This window comes from Phoenix dactylifera, chromosome 2, assembly GCF_051530095.1.
Source record: "Phoenix dactylifera cultivar Ajwa chromosome 2, Ajwa_hap1_PhDact_Kaust_v1.1, whole genome shotgun sequence".
In the NCBI taxonomy this organism is placed as follows: Eukaryota; Viridiplantae; Streptophyta; class Magnoliopsida; order Arecales; family Arecaceae; genus Phoenix; species Phoenix dactylifera.
In genome coordinates this window covers 38,547,509-38,572,953 of record NC_143191.1, presented here as the reverse complement: position 1 = coordinate 38,572,953, position 25,445 = coordinate 38,547,509, and the positions used below count along the sequence as shown (strand labels likewise).

The 25,445-nt window shown below is 40.5% G+C and overlaps 1 protein-coding gene across 1 annotated transcript; it reads left to right on the top strand.

Annotated features, from left to right (window-relative positions):
• Positions 1 to 10,164: 10,164 nt before the first annotated feature.
• On the top strand, positions 10,165 to 20,749 carry LOC103705383 (linoleate 13S-lipoxygenase 2-1, chloroplastic-like). The gene is made up of 9 exons (XM_008789080.6): positions 10,165 to 10,669; positions 13,395 to 13,660; positions 15,435 to 15,675; positions 15,915 to 16,229; positions 16,490 to 16,575; positions 16,880 to 16,990; positions 17,685 to 17,986; positions 18,293 to 18,559; positions 19,862 to 20,749. The coding sequence occupies exons 1-9, from the start codon at positions 10,327 to 10,329 to the stop codon at positions 20,619 to 20,621; spliced, it is 2,691 nt and encodes an 896-aa protein (XP_008787302.4). The 5' UTR covers positions 10,165 to 10,326; the 3' UTR covers positions 20,622 to 20,749.
• Positions 20,750 to 25,445: the final 4,696 nt, after the last annotated feature.

The following is a 25,445-nucleotide window of genomic DNA, read 5'->3' as shown; positions in this document are numbered from 1 at the left end:
CCTCCATAGTGGACAAAGCAACACATTTTTGTAACTTAAATTATCATAACACAGCTCCCCCTGAAAATGTCATCAAGTATCTTGATGTTGACTTTCTAGAATCTATAACATCAGCCATTTCTGCATTTGTGTACCAATCCAACACATGTTTACCATTACCAAAATATAAACAGACTTTATACGTACCTCTAAGATACCTGAGAATCCATCTGACAACTGCCCTAGCTTTGTAACGCTAAACCTCCGAATCAGGAATTGTACTAGAGTTAGAAAAAAAATCGACTTACAACACCAACTGCATGAGCAATATCCGGCCTTGTGCAAACCATAGCGTACATCAAACTGCCAACTGCGGATGCATAAAAAAATTTCTTCATTTCTTCTTTATCTTTCCGACTTGTAAGATACTGCTTGAAACTTAACTTAAAGTGACTTGCCAGTAGAGAGCAAACTGGGTTGGACTTGCTCATGTTGAACTTTTCTAATACTTTTCCAATATACATCTCTTGGGATAACCAAAGCTTTCCATTCTTTCTGTCACGAGTAATTCTAATGCTAAGAATTTGTTTACCCGGCCCTAAGTCCTTTATGACAAAGAACTTGCTTAAATCTCTTTTTAAGCTTTCAATCTTCTTATCATCATAGCCAACAATCAACATGTCATCCACATAGAGCAAGAAAATAATAAAATATGCATTAGAGAATCTCTTCATAAATACATAATGATCAAAAGTGGTTTTACTATACCCATGGTCAATCATAAATGAATCAAACCTTTTATACCACCGCTGAGGTGCCTGCTTGAGCCCATACATGTTCTTCTTTAATCTGCACATGAGATACTCTTTTTCTTTAACTATGAACCCTTCTAGCTGCTCCATGTAAATTTTCTCCTCCAAGTCACCATGAAGAAAGACAGTTTTCACATCAAATTGTTCAATGTCTAAATTTATGCTTGCAGATAAACCAAGAATAACTCAAATTGAAGACATTTTGACCACAAGTAAGAAAATTTCTTCAAAGTCAATACCCTTTTTTTTTACCAAAACCTTTCACAACCAATTATGCCTTGTACCTTGGCTGTGATTTCTTCTCTTGAATCTTCAATTTGAACACCCACTTATTCTTGAGTGCTCTCTTATTCTTAGGTAGTTCCATCAACTCAAATGTGCGGCTCTCATATAAGGATTTTATCTCCTCCTGCATAGCTTTTAACCACACTCTCTTTCTTTTGTTTATAACTTATAGCATCTTGGTAGCATTCTGGTTCTCTCCCATCAGTGATCATCACATGCTCATGAGAAGAATATTTTGGAAAAGGTTAGTGCTTTCTAGTAGATCTTCTCAATTGAGGCTCAACTAGTGGTTCTGGAGGGCTTGCTCAACATGCTCATTCGGCATATCATTGTCAATTGTGGGCTCATCAACTGTGTTATCATTATCTTCTTGCACATTTTTTCTATTGTCATTATTCATCATGGTTGGAGACACTAGACCCACATCAACATAATTTCTACTGAGAGACTTTGGCTTTTCAACTTTTGTAAAATCTTCAATCATCTGGTCTTCTAGAAACACAACATTTCTGCTTTTGATCACTTTCTTATTAACTGAATCCCATAATCTATAACCAAACTCTTCATGTATATAACCCAAAAAGATACACTATTTAGACTTGCCATCAAGCTTGGATCTCTCATCCTTAGGAATGTGAATAAATGTTCTGCAGCGAAATACTCTCAAGTGATCATATGACACATCTTTTCTAAGATATACTTTTTCTGGTACATCAGCTTTAAGAGAAATTGAAGGAGAAAGGTCTCCATTTGTTAGAGCTTTTGGAGAGCCAGACAATACTTTCTGACCCTTCAAAAGCACATTTAGATAGAATAGAGGTGTTTGGTAAAAAAATGAAAAACTATTTTAGCTTTGCTAGAAAGCTAAAAATAGCTTTTCGGGTTTTTTGGAGATTTTTCAAAAAAGTACTTTTAGGCCCCATCGGATTTAACTTATAATTTTTTTTGGACCAAAATATCCATGATAAAATATATAATTACAAAATGATAATATTAATATATAATGATAATAAATATAATATTTTATACTTTATTATTGTATTATACTATAAATATACTATTATATTACATTATATCATAATACATTGATATATTATATTATATAATATCAAATTATGTTATATTATTATGCTATAGTATACAATATTATATTACTATATTATAATAATATTATATTACATTACAGTAATATTATACTATATTATATATTTATGGATTAATACATACTATATTTTATTATGCTCTCTTGTATAATACTATGTAATATTCTTTATGGTCATTTTGTTATACCAAAAGTATTTTTTCAGTTTGTTTACCTAATATATATTAAAGCCTCATAGCACTTTAAAAATATAATTACCAAACAACAAATAGTTTTTTTATAAAAGCTCTAATTTAAAAAGCTCTACTTCAAAAGGCTTTACTTTTGAAAGTTCTACTGCTAACAACTCTGCTAAATGGGGCTGCAGTTCTCATTGCTTCACCCTAAAAAGATTTAGGCAATTTAGCATGATAGAGCATACACCAAATTCTTTTACAAATAGTATGATTTATTCTCTCAGCAACTCTATTATATTGAGGTATTTTAGGAACGATTTTCTCAAGCCTGATGCCATGATCTCGACAATATTTCTCAAATGGACCTTTATATTCATCACCAGTATCTGCTCAAATATACTTCAGTTGTTTTTCCATTTTTCTTTCAACACTAGTATTAAAATGCTTGAATACATTGAGCACATGGTCTTTAAATTTTAAAGCAAAAGCTCTACTTTTCCAAAATGATCATCAATAAAAGTAATAAAATATAAAGCACCACCAAGAGTTCTAGCATCCATAGTGCAAACATCAGTATGAATTAAATCCAAAATATGTGATCTTCTATATTGAGGAATTTATAAAATGTAGCTCTATGTTGTTTGCCAGCTAAACAATGAGTATAAGTTTTTAGGAGCGTTTCTTTTATAGAAAGAAGTTTTTTTGGCTAGAATATTAAGTCTATTCTCACTCATGTGTCCATGCCGCTTATGTCATAATTTAATGGAGGAGTCTTGAATTGCATTCACCTCCTCTTGCACAATTTTGCTCGCATCATGTATAGTGTGCTTGATTTCTTTCCTCTTGTTACCACTAAAGAACCTTTGGCAAGCTTCCATTTTTCTTCACGGAAGTTATTGTTGCAACCTTCATCATCAAGTACTCTAGTAGAGATCAAGTGGAGGCAGATATATGGAACATGTTCTACATTTTTTAGCAATAGTTGACACCCAATGCTAGTTTCTAAGGAAACGTCTCCCATGTCCACAATCTTAATTACTCCATTATTTCTCATCCTGACCCTGCCAAAATCACCACTAGTGTAAGATGTGAAGAAGTCCAGTCAAGAAGTAACATGAAAAGAGGTACCTAAGTCAACAACCCAAGCACAATCCTAACATTTAAGATTCACACAAGCATCATCACAAATAATACTAACATCACCATTAGATGCAACTGTTGTTTTATCATTTTCTTTCTTCTTTTCTTCACCTCTTTCCTTTGATTACTCTCTTTAAATTTTCTTCACTCTCTTTTCATGTGTTTTGGTTTGCCGCAATAAAAATATTTGATCTCTTTTTTGAATTTGGACCTTCCCCTTGACTTATCATGATAGTTAGAGTTTCGCAAGATTCTACTTTTACTTCTCCTCCATCTTTTTGTAACCAATGCCTCTGACTATGTAGTCACACCATGTTCTCTTTTTCTTCTGATCTCCTCATTAAGCATACTATTTTTTATCATTTTCAATGTTATTACACTATTAGGAGTTGAATTACTAAGTGATACGACTAAAGTTTTCCAACTATCAAGCAAGGAGCGGAGCAACAACAATACTTGCAACTCATCATCTAACGTCATGTTTATAGTATTTAGCTGATTTACCACATCATGAAATCTACTCAAATGCTCGGCCACTAAACTTTCCTCTTTATACTTCATATGCGCAAGCTTTCTGATCATGAATATCTTGTTCTGTGCAGTCTTTTGCTCATAGAGACTATCTAATTTCTTCCATAAACTATGGACATTAATCTTCATGGCAACAATGATGAAAAACACTATCATCTATTCGCTGCCTAATTAAACCAACCGTCTTCCTATTCTTTTTCTCCTACTCTTGTTGAGTTTTGTCACTTGGTTTACACTATCTCCTTCAATAGGATCATACAAATCTTTGCAAAACAGTAAATCTTCCATTTGGGGCTTCCAAATTAAATAATTGAAATATATGAGTTTAACTATACTGCCACCTGAATGCTCTTTCATTTAATTAACACAAGAAAAAATTTAGCCACTAGCAACCTGCTCTAATACCACTTTGTTGGAAAAAAATGCAATCAAAAAATAATAATACCACAAACTTTTTTTCTCTCTTTATGTAATTAAATGGGATATCACTTACCAAGCAACAAAAATCTTTTTCAATCTACTCAAGCAATTAACAAGTAAAATAATCAAGCAATCCAACACAAGAGGCAACACAATTTTTTTTTAATGCAAAAAAAATCTTCGATGTGAAGAGAAAAATTACGGGACCTAGTTCAACCGAAAACTTCCACTATTTAGAATAATAAGATTATAATAGATCCTATCTAGTTCAACTAGAGACTGTACGGATATCAATAAGATTTAATCTTAACTTCCACAACAAGAATATTCATCATCAATATAACGGATTTTAACAATAAACAACAAAATAAAGAATAGATTTCACCAATTGTTGATGCTTGAAATAATCAATAGCGAAAGCTTTTTAAAGATCCAAATTGTTCAATCTGTAGCTCTCAATACCGAAAACAACATATTAAAATTTCAACCAAATCTAGATAAAATCAACCATCCGATCATCCAATAAAGTAGCACCTTTTCATCTTCTCTGTTTTTCTTTCTTTTTCCTTTACCGTTTTCCCATAGAGCCCAAGGAGGGACCACACCAACGCCAAGATGCCTGGGTTTTTCAATCACCACAATATATCTTCCTTATCCTCGCACGGTGGCACCTGCTATTTAGAGTGATGCATGGATGTGACATTACTAAAACACAAGCTTATGTCCCCACGAGAGCTTCTACTGAGGAACCCTCCATGCTCGAGATGATGAGCACCGACATGATTTAGTCAAACACATTGGCAGAAACATGTGCCACTTGATATCGTAACAACTCTCTTCCATGATTTAAAATACCTTGGTTGACTTCCTTCCAATTGAGTGTGGCTGCCTGACTGGAGCACTCCCCAGTGTCAAGAAAACTAAGGCCCATTTGGAAAAGCTGTTGGCAGTAGAGCATTTGGAAGTAGAGCTTTTATAAAAAGTTGTTTGTTGTTTGGTAACTATATTTCTAAAGTGCTGTGCTACTTTAACATGATAAACAAACTGAGAAGTACTTTTGGCATGACAAAATGACCATAAAGAATATTGCATAATATTATACAACATAGCATAATAAAATATAATATGTATTAATACATAAATATATAATATAGTAATATAATATTGTATACTATAGCATAATAATTTAATATAATATTAAATTATTTAACATAACATATCAATGTATTATGATATAATGTAATATAATATTATATTTATAGTATAATACAATAATAAAAATATAAAATATTATAATTATTAGCGTAAATAAATTTCTACAATATAACAAATTTCTTCGGTAGATGATAAAATTGGTTAAACAATTATTAAAAAGGACATTTTGTATAATTGTTATATTTTATTATAGGTATTTTGATCAAAAAAATAGCCTTCTGACTAGATCTAAAAGTATTTTTTTGGAAAGTTTTTTATGAAGTTTTTTTTCAAAAAGCTATTTTTAGTTTCAAAATATATCTAGATGCCTTTCAGAAACCGACGAACTCTTTGGGAAAGCGAAAGCGTGATTTGCTCGATTCTTATCCATTTTGTTCTGTCACCTTTGTCGCCTACCTATGAGTAGATAAAGGATGGATGGACTGCAGGTTCCCACGAGTGCCTGTCCGGAGGATAACATTATCCTCGGGTCCCAAATCTTGGCATGACGAATGGGGCCAACCGAACCTAATTGTGAAAGTAGTCAGTACACCAACTTCCGGATCCACACCATAGAACCCAGCTGGACAAATTAGTTGGAAGTAATTACTATATATCCAACCAAAAACTGGGGGTTGGCTGGTAGGTGGAACTACGTCGCCTAAGCTCATTCCAACCACCCATCTATCCTAATATTTCTTAGCATTCATATTTAAAATACCTTTGATGATTCAAATCTATTATATTATGAGATTAATTTTACGAGATCTAATGCCCCGTAAATGATGATGGATCCTGTCCCGTGAATGACAGGCAGCATGTCATGTCATATCTCGTGGCCGCTGCCATCTTCCATCCTATTAAATAATTTTGGAACTTCAGGGTGATGGTCCAGCTAGCCCGCTAGTGTTAGGTTTGTGCTTGGCTGTATCGCGTAGCTGCAGCTACAATTATTTATCTTTTTCATTGCAGATCGTAAATTACAGTATGTATAGATAGATGGTTAATAATATTTGGGAAATGATTTCGTCGGAAGACATCAGAGTTCTGTTTTCTTTTTTTTTTTTTTTGTGTGTGTGTCAAAACGGCATTTCATTTCTAATAAATCAAAATTAAGCACATCCTGCTAAGTCAAAACAAATAAATAATGCAACAAATGGGGAACACCTGCTAGACTCATCCAGATGACGTCTCCAGAATGACGAGCCACATATGAGGCGACCCAGTCCGCAGCTCTGTTCATCTCACGACATATATGATCAATTTGAACAGCTAACATCTCCTGAATCAGTCTGCAAGTATTCCAAATTAAAGAGTGACCGTCACCATATTAATCTACTCCATGTATCAAAGAGTGATGAGTTTTGTTTTACTATCATGGATTTCTAGCTACAATGGCTAATAAAAATTACCGTAGCAACTATAACTTTATTTCCGGAAGAAATTCAATTTAAAGGTAAACGACAAGTGTTAAGAGGAGAAGCCATTCATTATACGTTTAACAATCAATGGCAATGATTTAGAGGAAGGGTTACAAACTAGTAATATATTTGCCTCCTTGGAGCAGTGAAGTTAGAAAGGGAATAAAGAGCGTACATATATAAGGGGGGATTACTTAGGGATTTGCACCTGGATTTGAGTCCATAACTAGGGCTGGTTGCAGCAGTTTCGAATGGCGGAAAAGCTAGGGTTGGTTACAGCACTTAATAATCTCGTAGTTACCTAGCTCGCAATAATGGTCCAAATCAATTTGCACCCTGTTAGGTTCTCTAAGATGATCAAACCAAGGTTTTCACTTAAACCAGTGCATCTTCAACAGCAGAACCTAAGCACTGAAAGGACTTCTGGTTGATGAAAAACTGCCATAAAATTCCTTTGAATGCGTAGAATGGAGAATTGAACTATCTACAACCCCAGAACCAATAAATTGGTTTGCCAATACACTTCGGAGACGTGCCAATTCCTTTTAATCTTGAGTATCTTTTTAATGAAGAAAAATAGCACCAATCACTTCCATTTTCATCATTAGCAGCATTCAACATTTGTTTGAGGAATCTAAAGGGAAAAAAAAGCATCTGGGAGGAAAAAAAAACAATTATTATGAGAGCTAGATAATGTACCTATCGAGATAGGCTGGATAATATCTACCAGTAAAAGTCGCAAAGAGTACAAACAAAAAGCCCCCATCAGACTTCTCAGACCTTTTGTTATTGTTTTGGGATCCTGAAAATGATTTCATCGTTGGTGCCTGCAATTATAGCTCACAAGATGGTGCGGGGGTGCAAACTCTTGCATCATCATGCTTGTGCCTAAAATGAAACGGGCGGTGAGCAGATAATGCAATGTTTTTTTTTAAAAAAAAAATATAGGAAGATAATGTAATAGATTTAGAAGTAGAGGATTTTGTAGATGTGGTGCGTGAATACAAGTTCGGTCATGTATGGACCTTTGTTTTCTTCTCTTTTGTCTTTGGTGGAGCACTCGACGTAGTATAAGAATATATAAAATATATAAATAGATCTATCTCATTCTATCAATTTAAGCTTTTAGGACAAGTGGTGGTTTCAACATGATATCGGAGTGAGGTTGCAGGTTCGAACTCCTACGATGTCACTTGGGGGGAGATTGTTGGAATTTTTTCAAGCCTCCCCTTAGGGGTTCGCTGCCACGTATGGCTTATGGAGGCCACATGGTGGTATCGGTGCTTGACAGCCCAGCCTGCAGATGCGCTTATGGGGGCGCATTGCAAAGCCCCTCCTGCCCACCTGTCGCTTAGTACGGGGCTCTGCTTCGCCGTTGATAGCCGTCGGGGGTGCTCTGCGGTGGCCAGCCTCGGCTTAAGAAAATAAAGTTGCGCATCTACTAACAGCAGTTGCTTTTGGTATGGTGGTAAGCGCTTGATCCAACAAGTAATATCAGAGCAGAGGTCCTGAGTTCGAGCTTTATCTCCGCACTCTTTGACCTCATTATTAAAAAAAATTTCACATATTGGGCTCACCTATTAAAAAAAAAGTTCGACCCATATGTGAGGAAGAGTGTAAGAACTTTTAGGATAAGTGGTGATTTCAACAGACGTAACAAAACGATGAGACGTGAAAACACCCGATCACCCCCTCCGTTATCTTCTTGTAGACTTGAGGATGACTTAAAAAGGATGTCGTTGTCAAAATTTCAACCAACAAACAAATATTTTTATGTTACTCTTACCATCCTCTGTTCGATGAATAGTGGTTGTAGGAGGTCGATCCACAGGAAGGCAATTGAAGCACACAAATAAAGAATAGAAACTTCATTAAGTTTCATGGCAATATATATATTTTTTCTTTTTAAAATAATTTCTAGAGGATATTTGATTAATCTCTAATCAACCAGAACTAGTTTTTTATTAAAAAAAAAACTTATTATGTATGTATGTATGTATGTATAGCTAGTAATGCAAGAACTAGTAATGCATGAATAGGTAATTGCTCCGCGACGAGAGTGATTCCTATATAAAGAACAAAGAAATTCTGTCTCTCTAACAGTTGCATATACATAAACATACCGGTTGTTCTTTAAAATTTTCAGTATTTTTTAAAATAAAATATTACTTATACCTCAAAAATGAATAATATGATATTATTATTGATGAATAACAAAAGGGCTTAAAAATGTCGTTATTTAAATTTGGTAATTTTTCTTTTGTTTTAACAACATATACAAAAGTAATACATTAATATAGCAACGAAAAGTAAACTATATCTAAATTTTCACCCCTATTAATAAGACAATGACATGCTGTTATAAATATTTTTCACGAGCCATAATGCTTCCAAACCGTGGCCATCATATGATAGCTTTTTATATTAGGCACGTGTAGCACGTGTTCTTCCAATAAAGAGAGAGATGGAAAAAAAATCGGCCTCTTGCTATCAAATAGCGTAGTTTTTTTTTGTGGAGACCTTATTTTTGGAAGAAATTTTTTTTGTCTTCATCCCTAGTATTAGGTGCGTACGTGTTGCACACGTTCTTCGCGGCTCATCATTCAGAATACATCCTTTGGGTGGGGGAAGGAGAGCTGCCACTGGCTCTTCGTGAGTTAGTATTTTTTGACTTTATTGGATGTATTCGTACACGTATTGTATGAAAATCTGTCTTTAGCAAAAAAAAAAATAATTGAACTCTCGCTATTAAATAATATAGTATTTTTGCGGAGGTGGAGTCCCGTGTTGCACGCGATCTTTGAATACACAGAGATCGAGAAAAATCGGCCTCTCGCTATTAAACAATGTATAATTTTCCGTGTTACACGTGTTAGATCGGGAAAAATCAGCCTCTCGCTATTAAATAACTTACAATTTTTTGTGTTGCACGTGCTAAATCGGGAAAAATCGGCCTTTCGTACAATTTTTCGTGTTACACATGTTAGATCGGAAAAATCGGCCTTTCGCTATTAAATAACATACAATTTTTTTGTGTTGCACGTGCTAGATCGGGAAAAATCGGCCTCTCTCTACTAAATAACATACAATTTTGGTGGAGCTCCGATTTTTTTGATCGAAAAAATTTGGGCGCTAGTATCGGGTACGGAAAAATCCCCTATTTTTTCTCTCCTATATATAGCAACTACCAAGTCCCCGAACCCCATTAAAAAAATTCGAACCGTCTCATCTCACCTTCTTCTTCCCTCGAAACCATCTCAAAAAGAATGATGTTGAAGCCTTTGCTCCAAGCTCCAAACCAAGCCTCCTCCCTCTTCTTCTCACACAGGTGGCCTTCATCAAGCCATGGCAGGTCATCGACCAAAGCCCGGCCATCATCATCGGTTCGACAGCGAAGGCCTTCGAGGCGTGGCCGGACTTACTGTACAATGGAGGAGGCTCGGGTGGCTGTAGGTGGCCCCAAGAAGAGCCCGGTCACGGTCAGGGCAGTGGTGAGAGTGAAGCTCCCGACTGGAGGGACGTTGTCGAACCTCGGCCTCGGTGATGCTTTTGCCGACTTGCTCGGAAAATCCCTCCTCCTCGAGCTCGTGAGCTCCGAGCTAGATCCGAGTAAGTTTTTAATAATGAAGCGCACGTAAGAATTCCCAGGTACATGGGGCTAAGTTGCATGACTGGCTGTAGGAGTAATTTGAGGGATTTTGCTGCGTGGACCTATTGACTGCTTCTTTTGCCCACCTTATCATCAGGAGGACTGCTGTTTTTTCAGTTTTCTATTTTTTATTTTTAAGAAAATTCATTCAACAAGAAAGCATGGGTTATGTGGCAGGCCTTTGAACAATTATGGACCTCCAGATAAAGTACAACTACTACCTGCCAAACTAAGCAAAAAAAATATGAAAATAAAAATAAAACACATTCATATGTCCTTTTGTTTTCTAAATCACAATTTTTCGCCATTTATTATTTGAGATTTTGGAAAAACAGTAGTATTTAATTAATCCCCCCTCACCCCCCCCCCCCCCTCTCTCTCTCTCTCTCTCTCTCTCTCTCTCTCTCTCTCTCTCTCTCTCTCTCCCCTCCTTGTTTTATGTTTTTTTTAGATTTTGAAGTTAAAGTTGCTTCTTCCTCTTTTTCTTTTTTTTCTTCTTCTGGCTCTCTCTCTCTCTCTCTCTCTCTCTCTCTCTCTCTCTCAATCTGTGTGTGACAATAAAAATATGTCTCTAGCTATTCTAAGTATCCTCTCTTTTTTTTTTCTCCTCCTTGTTTAATGGCTTTTTTCGAATTTTGAAGTTAAAGTTTAGGAGGTCAAGTAAGTTTGATGTGATTTAGTTTCTTACTTCTTCTTCTCCTTGTTGTCACCTCTGGCAACTTTAAACGAAATTAGACACTGTACGGTTCACTCTGCCACCTTTCATGTCTTCCTTATGTATTAATTTGTTTACAAGGAACAAAGTAAACTTGGAAACTTGGTCAAAGAACCACGCACGCACCATAAACATAAACATGTGCCTTGAGTTACCATTTTTCTGGTAATAATATGGACGTTATTTACTTCTCCACTTCTCTTTAGGTTAAAATAATTTTTGAACTCAAATTTCATGCTAGGGAGAAATTTTTGCATGATGAAGTTTTAGGTCTCTGTCCTTACCATTAACGTACCAAACAAGATGTTTGTTTTCCCTAAGAAAAACTAAGCAGAAAAGACGAAGAATTCCAGAATAGATGTTGACGGAGCTCTGCAAAGAGGATGACGTATTTTTCACCATTTGTTTTGATTTGGATTCCCCAAGTTTCCCATCAAATGGGACCGCTGCGCAGGCCAGACGACTGAGGATCGGACAAGAAACTCAAATATCGTGAGACCCCACCGCTCGGCACCAGCTGTGGTGCCCCGTGATTAAAATTGCCAAAACCTGGAGAAGAAAAAAAATTATATATATTTTTATAAAAATAATATTTTTTATTTAAAAAGATTCTACTGATCCTGCCTTAAATTTAATTGAGTTGATAAGTCATTAGATCCGTGCCAAAAAAATAATACAGCACATATATAAATTTTTTGTCTTTCATCTATCAAAAAATATCACAGGTATCTAAAAAATATATTATTAACAAATTATGAATTGTATATACATATATATTCTTGGCATACATGCGACACTAACCTGTGCTTGGTCCAGCCCATCACCAACTGCCATGTTGGATGAAAAAAAATTCTAAGATCGACCACCCGCCAATCCTAAAAGCAATATGAACTGACTTGAAGATAAAATGAGAAGCACGGTCAAATAGATGTTGACGGAACTTTAAGGATTATAGAATAGATGTTGACGGAACTCTGCAAACAAGATGACGATTTTTTCACCATTTGTTTTGATTTCAAATTTGCCAAGTTTCCCATCAAGTGGGACCACTGCGCAGGCCAGACGACTGAGGATCGGACAAGAAACTAAAAAATCGTAGGACCCCCACTGCCCGGCACCGCGGTGATTATTATTTTTCTATTGTGATTAACATTTAGATTATTCATTAGTTATCTACAATTTTTTTAGAGAAAAAAAAAGATTGTGCAGTGCGTACTAGCTAGACTTTCATGCTATCTGATTTAATCCAACTAAATTTGGGTGCAGGTGGGTTAGATAAGTTCAATCGCATATGCTATGTGGATTCCACAAAAGTATGACCCTGTAGATAGCTATGATAATGAAAAATTTTTAGTTGCACTGGGTCAACCGCTGAGTAAGTGGGTCGATCCAACCACAAACCAATATGGAGAAAGAAGGCTCCAGCTTTTTTTTTTTTTTTTCCCTTTGCCAAACACGGTGGGGAAAAAAAAAAAAAAGAAGGAAAAGGAGACGGGGTGCCTCTTTCTCCATATTGTGCTTAATTACACTTGATTGGACCAAGCTACTATTATCTGGTACCTTGTGCACCATTTAATTGATTCAACAGGGAATCCAACAAAATAAGCGGCTTGATAAGATACGGACCCAAACTCCTTCCTCAAAAAAAAAAAAAAAAAAAAAGAAGGGAAAGAAATAAATAAAAAATATATGGACCAAGCCGGACTCTCAATTTAGCACAATTCATTCATTATGAGAAACGAACCCAACTTATTATATACTTCAAATCGATATATGCATCATGTCTAGTATGAAAGATTGAAAAAGACTGATTCTCCATGACCTAAACCAATATCCTTAATTTAATACGGATATATATATAGAACATGCTCCGCGCAGATACTTGAACCATTTTTTTTTATATTAAGGACGATCTTCAGAAGAAACTAATCATAGCTCGAGATTAATACGTTTATCGACATTTACTTCAGAAACAGGATTAGAGAAGAAGACAGTACAGGATTATGCTCACAAAATAAGCCAGGATGATGATCAAGCCAAGTACGAGGGCAACTTCACTGTCCCTGCCAATTTTGGTGATATTGGAGCAGTTTTGGTGACCAATGAGCATCGCAAGGAAATGTTTCTCAAAGATATTGTCCTCATGACTGATGATGGCTATCTTACTATTGATTGCCAATCTTGGGTGCACTCCAAGTACGATAACCGTGAGAAAAGGATCTTCTTCACCGGAAAGGTACCTCTCTCTCTCTCTCTCTCTCTCTCTCTCTCTCTCTCTACTTCATCCACAATTACTATATCAAGTATATTTATCAAATAATTTGGGAAATATAATAGGATAATTTACCATAAGTGCCCAAAGAATTTCAGATAATCATAGATTTAGAAAAATAACAAAGGCTGTAAAATTGTTGATTTATCTTTATGTTTTTATGGTAAAATCATGTATGATCAGGAGAAACGAGGACAATAAATAATAGCAAAATGATGCCACCACCAAGGACAAATAGCATGATTAATTTGTAATCTTGGGGTATTTCTTAAATTAGTTGGGAATAATTCATTAACAAACATTAAATTTAGTAATTAAGTAGATGTTGATTAATTTATAACTTATGAATAATTAGGAGAATCATTAGGGTCAACTAAAAAGTTGAAAGTAATGGTAGGATATCTTAGCAATCCCAAGAGAATGGTCACTACGGTTTGAAGATACAAAGCAATGAAAAATTATTATTATTATTATTATTATAAGCTTAAAATAATAGCAAAAATGAGCCATAGTTGTGAAGAGCTAGCATTATCGACCACAGGTATTTAGTTATCATAATGGTTAATGTATGAACAACGACCACCATTTTTAGGTACTACTACATATTTGGACATAATAGGGATGTTCTTAGACTAGATTTGTCACGACCCAAAATCGGGACATAACACGACTATGCTATCGAAGGGTAGCGGCCCTTCAATAACTGTAATAAAATAATACGAAAAGTCTTGATCAGACATATGGTGGTTTCGTATAGGTTAGGTCTTGACGATTCGCTTAATGAATCAGACTCAATCAGAGCCAAAATTAATCAACATCGTTCAATGAAGGTTTCAAAAATATTCAACGGGGCCAGGATGATCGGTCTAGTAGGCAGCCCAGGTATCAGGGCGGATTAGGGCTCTTTGCAGGGATTAACTCGGATTTACAGATCTGGTCGATAGGACCTGATACTAGGTTTTATAGATCTTTTAGAGAGAGAAAGTAGAGAAACTAGGTTTTATAGATCTTTTAGAGAGAGAAAGTAGAGAAAGGAGAGAGAAAGAGCGAGAAAACAAAGAAGAGGTGAGAATCCTTTTTCCTATTTCTTTTCTTCCTTCCCCCTCGTCGGTAATAGGCGGCAGTTATGGTGACCAAGTTGCCCACTAGACGGCGGCCTTAGGTGACCACAACTCTAGCCAAACCAGGCAGCTGACGGTGGCTAATCATGACTGAAACAAGGGTGCTCCATTTCGGATGAAGCTCGGGCTTTTCCCAATTTGGAAAGAAAGGGCACTCCTAGCCAGAGTCTTCTCCCAATTCATCACGTGCAGTGCATGCGAAGGGTTGAGTTGGCCTCTTCAGGCCGTCCCACAAGCCCAAATCAAATGTGGGCCGGTCAAGGGACCAGACCCTCACAAGATTTATTCATTCATAACATTTGGTTCAGCATTTGATTGTCATAACAAATCAAAAATCCACCTTCTATTTTGAATGGGTTCCTATATATATATATATATATATATATATATATATATATATATATATATATATATATATATATGCGGATGAAGATGACTTATAACATTGCACCAAAGATTATCATCTAACAAGCAACATAACTTGAACCTCTATTTAGTTATACCGTCCAATTAATGCACTTGTTCTTTAGGTCTAACCTTTAATAATTGTATTTTATAAACACAAGCAAGCATGCCAAGTCTTTGTAACGCACTGCTGTTTGTTCTATGTGGAGCAGTCCTACTTGCCATCCCAGACCCCAAATGGTCTTCAGAGGCGAAGAAAGGACGAACTGGAGAACATGCGGGGAGATGGAAGAGGGGAGCGCAAGGCCTTCGAGAGGATCTACGACTACGACAAATATAACGATCTCGGCCAGCCGGACAAGAGCGACGACTTGAAGAGGCCGGTCCTCGGCGGTAGCAAAGAATTCCCATATCCAAGGCGTTGTCGGACCGGACGTCCGAGGAGCTGGAAAGGTACCCAAAGGGCAAAACCACATTAATGGCAAATATTTTCGAGGATATGCCATGTTATAACACAATTCCATGACCTAGCCAAGTACAGGATTAGGTTATATGTTAATTTGAGGCAAACCTCCCATCTTTTTGGATGATCGTACATTTCAATGTTGTGACATGGGTATGTCGTCATGATATAACCTTTTGTATGTTTGGATCCACTGAACTTAAATGGGAGCATATGCTTGCACTTGCAGACCCTCAATCAGAATCATGGAGTGGCAACAACTACATTCCCAGGGACGAGGCTTTCTCGGAGGTGAAGCAGGAGTCATTCTCACCCTTGCGATCAGCAATCCCCGCGCTACTACCTTATATTGATGGAATGGTCGCTGATCCGAAGCTTGGCTTTCCCTACTTCACCTCCATTGATGCGCTGTACAACGAGGGCATGAGGTTTCCAAAGAAGGAGGGGCTCGACTTGGTGCTTACCTTCGTACCAAGGCTAGTCAAGACACTTGCTGAGACCGCTGAACAAATCTTACGCTTTGAGACCCCAGAAATGATCGACAGTAAATTTCTCACTCTCCCCTGGCATTGCATGACGAAGACAAGAAATGCCATGCAGCGTGCATGCAATAGACCACGGATACAAAAAAATGTTTCCCATAGCAATATTCTAGCAATCATATCAGAGGAGGAACTACGAGATCTTGTGATTAAATAACAAGAATCATAACAATATTAATTAAGCATCAATCCAAATGATCAGGATTGGCTCTTCGAATCCTTTTCTATATTAATTGCACTAACTTGGCTGCCTTGATTGCAGGGGACAAGTTCGCATGGTTTAGAGATGAAGAGTTCGCTCGGCAAACTTTGGCAGGCCTAAATCCCTTCAGCATTCAACTAGTTACGGTATGCTCTGCTTCAAAGATTGCATTCCGTGCAAGATCTAGCTGAACAAAAATTGAACTCGATCGGTTCACAAATATAGTAATGTATCCAAATCACTCACATGCCACCTGTTTGGGTCATCCGACCTGCTAGGTCACAAGTAACGATGTCAATTGGTCTTTAATCTACCGTTTTAGAAATCTATGAATAGGCCTGACCTGACAAATGTATTAAGACGATATCAGTGCAATGCAAAATTACTCATGCTATCTTATTTATTTATGTGCTATGAAGTGATTTGAACTTGCTTTCTGACATTGTGCAGGAATTTCCAATGGTTAGCAAACTTGATCATAAAGTTTATGGTCCACCGGAGTCGAAAATCACTGAAGAACTGATTGAACGGGAAATAAAAGGAGTCATGACAGTTCAAGAGGTAAAATTTATAACAACATATACAAATATACGTACTTCCATAGTATATTTCCATGTGCACAGAGCAAATGCTATTGTAACTTGGGAAGAATCACGCGGAAAAGTCACTGAGGTTCCTTCCACCAATCATTTTCCTTCGATTAATGGCATACTTCTCGACGCCAATTAAAATGAATCAATGGTAATTAATACACCACGCCAGGCAAGTGACCCTTTGAGTTGAAGCATTTTCCTAATTAGGAATGCGGGAATGCATGTTGCCATGTTGGATTGTAAGATTTTATGCAGCACAGTTTCTTCTTTTTGCAAATTTGGTGTAACATTAGGACATAGATAGCTTTGTTGATGAAATACACTTCCTTAGTCTATAGCCTTCTGTATCATCTCATCATCAAGTCTTGTGCACCATCGCCAATAAATAGATATGCAACTTAATTTCAAATACTCATTTCACAGGCCCACGAATTGAAACAATTAAAAGAGGCGGCTTTCTTAAATCTGATCATCCACAACCGCAGAATGTCTAATTGCCATTCGTATGTCCATTTTTGGTTTATAACAACCATCGTCATTATTATCTCCAGCAAAGTCTTTTTTTGTTTTGTTTTGTTTTCCTTTCCCCTATAATATCCTTTGTCTCTCAATGGCGTGAGTAGCTGAACCACACTTATTATGTTGGGTCTCTTGACTTTCAGGCACTGGAACAAAAGAGATTGTTCATGCTAGATTACCACGATCTTCTGCTACCTTACGTGCACAAGGTCAGAGAGCAAGAGGGCACCACGTTGTATGGATCCCGAACACTCTTCTTCCTCACATTGGAGGGTACGTTGAGGCCTCTTGCTATCGAGCTCACCCGCCCAGCATCCCCCGCGAAGCCCCAGTGGAAGGAAGTCTTCACTCCCTGCTGGGATGCCACCGGAGCCTGGCTGTGGAAGCTTGCGAAAACACACGTCTGCGCCCACGACGCCGGCTATCACCAGCTCGTCGTCCACTGGTAAGATTAAGGCCCCACCCTCGCTTCCCTCCCTGTGAATAAATTTGAAGGATTACGTACGACCAAGGCAGCAACATCACAGCACCACCACCGAGTAGTGAGTACTGATCACTACATAAATGAGATCGGCACCAAGCTAGTTTCTTAGGGGTAAAGGATTCGGGCTTATAAGCTTGGGCAGACCACTACGACCAAACTTATTAATGACTTGCAAAATTAATGGTCAAATGCTAGAGCACCCGTAGACTGTTTTTGTCCGACCGCAGCTCACCTAACTGAGCTATTCTCTTCTCTGTGGCTCGACAGGTTAAGGACTCACTGCTGCATCGAGCCATACATAATCGCAGCAAACCGGCAACTCAGTGCGATGCACCCAATATATCGGTTGCTGCAGCCCCATTTCAGATATACCATGGAGATCAATGCAAACGCACGCGAACAACTCATCAATGCAGGCGGTGTCATCGAGACAACATTCTCTCCTGGCAAATATTCTGTCGAGTTAAGCTCCGTTGCCTATAAGCAGCAATGGCGATTCGACATGGAGGGCCTGCCTGCCGACCTGATCCGGAGGTAAACCACGTCAACAATTCATCAACCACTGCCTTTTGTATATATATATATATGCTATCCCCATATACAGGGCAGGCCCAACACTTTGGTGACTGAGCCGGTTGCCTAAGACTCCGGCCAAAAGAAGGCTCACCGCAGGAAAGACCTCAAAAACAAAATAGAAGAAAAAAAAAGGTTCTTCTGTGAGTTTGTTTTAGGCCAGCGCACTACTGAAAAAACCTCAAAAGATAAAACAACCTTAGGCCCCAAATATATTGGGCCACTTCTATCCATACAAATACTCAGGACTATATGATAGTTGGGAAAAGGCAGGTTGAATCAGCATGTAACTCAACTCCTAACTGAGCTATCAGCTATCAGTTAGTTGGCGTTGAGAACTTTCTCGCCTTCGCCTTCTAAAAGGCCTACTGACCTGCCGGTGAACTACCGGTTACTAAATGAATAATAAGACGGCGTGAAAAAAAAAGTACCAAAATAACTGAACCAACGTCCTACTGTGTAAGAGTTTTCTGCTCCTATGAATCTTGAGCTAGAGGTCTCATCTTTTTTTCAATAGGTAGGGTCAACCACACCAAAGTGGTATTATCTTTTTTTCAATGGATAAGGTCAACCACACCAAAGTGGAAGGGCCACTATCTAAATAGGTTTTGAGCCGAATGATTAGTTCATGAGCTACTTGGCCCTAAGGTTTTAAAATTGCACCACAGTTCAGGGATGGGCCATACCTAATATGAATTGGAAGTTATGTGAAATGACTTTATATACAGGTCGTCTCCTCTTTTCTCCACAGAAAATCTAATAATATTTTTCAATCAGGATCATTTGTGGTGAACGGGCCACAACGTAGAGTGCTGTGCGTCCCTGAATGACCGTCATTAAGAAATGGGCGGCCAACAAACAATGCGCACCGTGTATGACAGGTATGTGCTTGTGGATTATCTTGTTTGATAGTCATCCATTTTCTGATGGCAGCCATTTATAACTATACAATACTTTACGGTGCCGCATGTGCGCCTAAAGAATTTGTGTTCAATATTTTTGATGTTAGTTGAGAGCAATAAAACTAAAAAAAATCTATAAGCAATATTTTATGTGGTTCATAGAACTTCATAGGTCTCTTAAACTTGTTTGTTTTTAATTGTACTAAAATGCCTAGAATTTCAATTTTATTTGAAATAAAAAAAAACGAAAATTCCCACTAAATAAGATTAAAAAGTTAAATCTTTGTTACTATATATATATATATGGCTTAAGCAATAGTAAGCTTTATCTAACCAAAATTGAGTTTTTCTAAATTATCAGGGGAATGGCAGTGGAGGATCCGACAGCAGAGTGTGGATTACGTCTCACAATAGAAGACTATCCTTTCGCTAACGATGGCCTTCTGGTGTGGTCAGCAATCAAGCAGTGGGTTACAGACTACGTGAACTTCTACTACCCAGAAGCAAGCCATGTGAAGGAGGACCATGAGCTCCAAGAATGGTGGACCGAGGTCCGAACCAAAGGCCATGCCGACAAGAAGGACGAGCCATGGTGGCCAGTGCTGAACACCCCCGAGGACTTGATACAAGTCCTGACCACCATCATCTGGGTTGCCTCCGGCCACCATGCCGCGGTCAATTTCGGGCAGTACCATTACGCTGGCTACTTCCCCAACCGCCCGAGCATCACCCGCAAGAACATGCCGGTGGAGGACAAAAACGAGCACGGCTTTGCCCAGTTCTGGAAGAAGCCCGAGTTCGCCCTTCTGAACACCTTGCCCTCACAACAGCAAGCCGCCAAGGTGATTGCGGTGCTCGACCTACTCTCGACCCACTCGCCGGACGAGGAGTACTTGGGTAAAGACCCTGAGCCAGCATGGAAAGAGGAGCCCCAGATCAAGGCTGCGTTCGAGCGGTTTAGTGGAAGGATGAAGGAAATCGAAGGGATCATCGATGCACGGAATGCCGATCCCAATCGTAGGAACAGATGCGGTGCCGGCATTGTCCCATATGAGCTGCTGAAGCCCTTCTCCGAACCCGGGGTGACGGGAATGGGCATCCCTAACAGTGTCTCCATTTGAGATAAAACTGGAAGAAACTCTCTTTCCTTTCATTAGTTTTTGCTTAAACGTGCATATTTTTCATCGATCACTGAATCTCTGTTAATTAAACTGGAAGCAATGAATCCAGCGTAAGCTATCCATATGTACACCTTGAGCCTCGCAGAAAGCCATTCAGGAAAGTCATCGAATCTCGATGGTTACACGATATTAATCGTTCTTCCACAAGAGAAAAATCCTTGGGAACGTTCTTCTTGAGACACAGCCGGTCATTAGCAGCCATCGCTCATCTTTGCTCTCATCTTGCAGGCCACAGCGATACCCTCCCTCATTTTTGAATACGGTACTTCCAGAAATTTACCTTGGCCTTCTTAACATGAAGACATGCAGTAAAAATCCAAGTTGATGTTCTTCGTAAGAATAAGATACAGCCTTTGGCTGTTCCTTGCTACCAAAATATGGCTGGTTGCTTTCTACGAGTAAAACGCAACAGAGGACGAACAAAGATTCTCCATCAGTGGACGCACTGGAAAATGCGGCACTTGAACGGAGATGCCATTGCCCTCCATCATGTGAAATTATTGGTTGAACCAGGTCCACCAGCTCAGCGATGGACCAGTGCAACCACAAAAGGACACGCACAGGACGGAAAGGGAGCCACAAGTTCTCCTATATCATTGATTCGACGAGACCCTTCAAATGATTCGATTCCAGCTATGAAAGCTCTCACAGCCAGAGGGCCGGAGCCACGGAGCAGACGAGGACCTTCTGAATCAGTGAATTGCTATTTATTGTTCAAAAAATTTAAAAATGCGAGGCTCCCTGTATGGAAGAGACTTGAGATTCATAAATTTTGTTTTTACATGATTTAATTTGCTTTTGATTGAATTTCCCAAATTTCGATTGGGACACATTTGCATTGCCGGCAACTTAAATCAAAGACCCATCAAGTTTTATCTAATCTATAAGGTGGGTTAAATGTATCATTAAATGATGCAAACCATTAATGCTTATGTCTTAGTATCTGTTATAGGTCCTATTCCCTTATAGTTTTGGGGAGATCAAATATTTTTTCACCCAGTAAACTTCGAAACATTACAACAATGGCTGACCGAGGGGGTAAGGCGGCGGGTGGCTCCTCTGCTGGAGGGAGCCGTGGTCCTCCACTACTAGGTGAGGAGAAGAGGCTCAATTGTGTGAAGCCGCCGCGGGGGGGGGGGGGGGGGGATTTCACGGCAATTCTCGAACTGTCGGATTTCAAAGGTACTTCACGGCAATTCTCGAACTGTCGGATCTCAAAGGTACTTCACGGCAATTCTCGAACTGTCGGATCTCAAAGGTACTTCACGGCAATTCTCGAACTGTCGGATCTCAAAGGTACTTCACGGCAATTCTCGAACTGTCGGAGAACCAAATCAAGGCTGCTAGGCAGGCAGGCTTGGGAGAGCGTGGCAGCCACTATTCGGAGCTTGGGCCGATGAGTTCCGGCGGAGTGGGTGGCCCAGAAGGTGATGGCGTGCAAAAAGCTTCACTACGAGGTGGAGATGTTTCCCCTTGCTGAGACCACTTGGTGATGGGGTATAAATCGGAGGAGGACAAGGATGGGTAGTGGCAGGGCAGCTGTTGGCGATGGAGCCATGGGCTCCTGTTTGTCCGTGGCTTGGACTTCGTCAAATCAACGATGGTGTAGCTATGGATGTCGAAGCTCCGGGTGGAGTACTGGGATACAGAGTCCTCTGCTGCAAGTCGACTGCTGGCCCTGGATGGCATAACTGACTAGCTAAAGAAGATGGAGTTTGTTAGGATTAAGGTGGCCATTAATGCACTGAGCTGTTAATGCCGGGGATTCAAATCAAAAGAAGGAATAGGGTTTTGTGGCAGCCGTTCATGTATGAGAATGTCCTGAATTTCTGCTACTAGTATGAACGAATCAAGCATGCAAAATAAGAGTGCAAATTTTCGGTGCTGGAGCAGGCGGCAGAGGTGGGGGATCTACAGGAGTGATCGAGGTCCTCGGCTCCAATGGTGGTGGAGGCAGGCGGAGGCTAGGGGGTTGGTGGCGAGCTTACTATTAGCTTGGACAAGTTGGCCGAGAGGCCTGTGTTCGACCCTTGGTTGGCGACAATGAAAATCCAGCCGTTGAGGGCTGTGAAGGGACCACCGAGGATGAGAAAGACGGTTGAGCCAACCCCGGAGTCGTCAAGGGCAGGTTCTTCTTCCTCACGCCCAAGCTCACCCCCCAATCATCCGTGTTTTTCTGGCTTGCTGCCAGACTCAGATGGGTGGCAAAAGCCGATGAAGGTGGCACGTCGGCGATTGCCCCCGAAGGTCCTGGTGATCGAAGATAATGATGACCATGGGGGGGGGGGGGGGGGGTGGACGTCCCACTGGATCTCGGAGGAGGAGGTGAAGAACCTCTAGAGGTACTTTACGGCAATCCTCGAACTGTCGGAGAACCAAATCGAGGCTGCTAGGCAGGCTTGGGAGAGTGTGGCAGCCACTATTCGGAGCTTGGGCCGACGAGTTCCGGCAGAGTGGGTGGCCCAGAAGGTGGCGGCGCGCGAAAAGCTTCACTACGAGGTGGAGATGTTTCCCCTTGCTGAGACCACTTGGTGATGGGGTATAAATCGGAGGAGGACAAGGATGGGTAGTGGCAGGGCAGCTGTTGGCGATGGAGCCATGGGCTCCTGTTTGTCCGTGGCTTGGACTTCGTCAAATCAACGATGGTGTAGCTATGGATGTCGAAGCTCCGGGTGGAGTACTGGGATACAGAGTCCTCTACTGGCTCTGGATGGCATAACTGACTAGCTAAAGAAGATGGAGTTTGTTAGGATTAAGGTGGCCATTAATGCACTGGGCCGTTAATGCTGGGGATTCAAATCAAAAGAAGGAATAGGGTTTTGTGGCAGCCGTTCATGTATGAGAATGTCCTGAATTTCTGCTACTAGTATGAACGAATCAAGCATGCAAAATAAGAGTGCAAATTTTCGGTGCTGGAGCAGGCGGCAGAGGTGGGGGATCTACAGGAGTGATCGAGGTCCTCGGCTCCAATGGTGGTGGAGGCAGGCGGAGGCTAGGGGGTTGGTGGCGAGCTTACTATTAGCTTGGACAAGTTGGCCGAGAGGCCTGTGTTCGACCCTTGGTTGGCGACAATGAAAATCCAGCCGTTGAGGGCTGTGAAGGGACCACCGAGGATGAGAAAGACGGTTGAGCCAACCCCGGAGTCGTCAAGGGCAGGTTCTTCTTCCTCACGCCCAAGCTCACCCCCCAACCATCCGTGTTTTTCTGGCTTGCTGCCAGACTCAGATGGGTGGCAAAAGCCGATGAAGGTGGCACGTCGGCGATTGCCCCCGAAGGTCCTGGTGATCGAAGATAATGATGACCATGGGGGGGGGGGGGGGGTGGACGTCCCACTGGATCTCGGAGGAGGAGGTGAAGAACCTCTAGAGGTACTTTACGGCAATCCTCGAACTGTCGGAGAACCAAATCGAGGCTGCTAGGCAGGCTTGGGAGAGTGTGGCAGCCACTATTCGGAGCTTGGGCCGACGAGTTCCGGCAGAGTGGGTGGCCCAGAAGGTGGCGGCGCGCGAAAAGCTTCACTACGAGGTGGAGATGTTTCCCCTTGCTGAGACCACTTGGTGATGGGGTATAAATCGGAGGAGGACAAGGATGGGTAGTGGCAGGGCAGCTGTTGGCGATGGAGCCATGGGCTCCTGTTTGTCCGTGGCTTGGACTTCGTCAAATCAACGATGGTGTAGCTATGGATGTCGAAGCTCCGGGTGGAGTACTGGGATATGGAGTCCTCTGCTGCAAGTCGACTGCTGGCCCTGGATGGCATAACTGACTAGCTAAAGAAGATGGAGTTTGTTAGGATTAAGGTGGCCATTAATGCACTGAGCCGTTAATGCCTGGGATTCAAATCAAAAGAAGGAATAGGGTTTTGTGGCAGCCGTTCATGTATGAGAATGTCCTGAATTTCTGCTACTAGTATGAACGAATCAAGCATGCAAAATAAGAGTGCAAATTTTCGGTGCTGGAGCAGGCGGCAGAGGTGGGGGATCTACAGGAGTGATCGAGGTCCTCGGCTCCAATGGTGGTGGAGGCAGGCGGAGGCTAGGGGGTTGGTGGCGAGCTTGCTATTAGCTTGGACAAGTTGGCCGAGAGGCCTGTGTTCGACCCTTGGTTGGCGACAATGAAAATCCAGCCGTTGAGGGCTGTGAAGGGACCACCGAGGATGAGAAAGATGGTTGAGCCAACCCCGGAGTCGTCAAGGGCAGGTTCTTCTTCCTCACGCCCAAGCTCACCCTCCAACCATCCGTGTTTTTCTGGCTTGCTGCCAGACTCAGATGGGTGGCAAAAGCCGATGAAGGTGGCACGTCGGCAATTGCCCCTGAAGGTCCTGGTGATCGAAGATAATGATGACCATGGTGCTGTGGCAACTTAGGTGGAGCTCCGAACGGGGTCAGGGTTCGACTCACTGCATGACCTAGCTGACTCGATTGAGGAGTTTGGCGGGGCTGGGCCGGGGGACAAGCTGTCCGGCCCAAAAGTCGTGATGGTGGATGCGGGCCTGAGTCATTCAAACCTTAAGAGGTTTAGGAGCCTTACAATCAAGGGGGTTGGCATGAGCTAGTGCGTGAGGGACTCGGGCTAGCCTAGTGGCGCGGGTCGGGCCAACTAGTTGGTGGGCCCGGTGCGACCCAGGTGGCCGAGTCCATCGAGGATAGTTGGCAGCCTCTCGGCACTCCACCGTCGATGATGGGGGCAGCTTCTCCGACTTCTGGGACTTCACAAGTGTTTGCCCTTTCCGTGGGTGGCGGATATGCGGCCCGAGCGGTGGTGGAG

Excerpts from the sequence above, each read along its gene's own strand:
- LOC103705383 (XM_008789080.6), top strand. The coding sequence starts at position 10,327 with ATGATGTTGAAGCCTTTGCTCCAAGCTCCAAACCAAGCCTCCTCCCTC. Across the intron at positions 13,661-15,434 it reads GGATCTTCTTCACCGGAAAG|TCCTACTTGCCATCCCAGAC; the intron begins GTACCTCTCTCT and ends TATGTGGAGCAG. Across the intron at positions 17,987-18,292 it reads CACCAGCTCGTCGTCCACTG|GTTAAGGACTCACTGCTGCA; the intron begins GTAAGATTAAGG and ends GTGGCTCGACAG.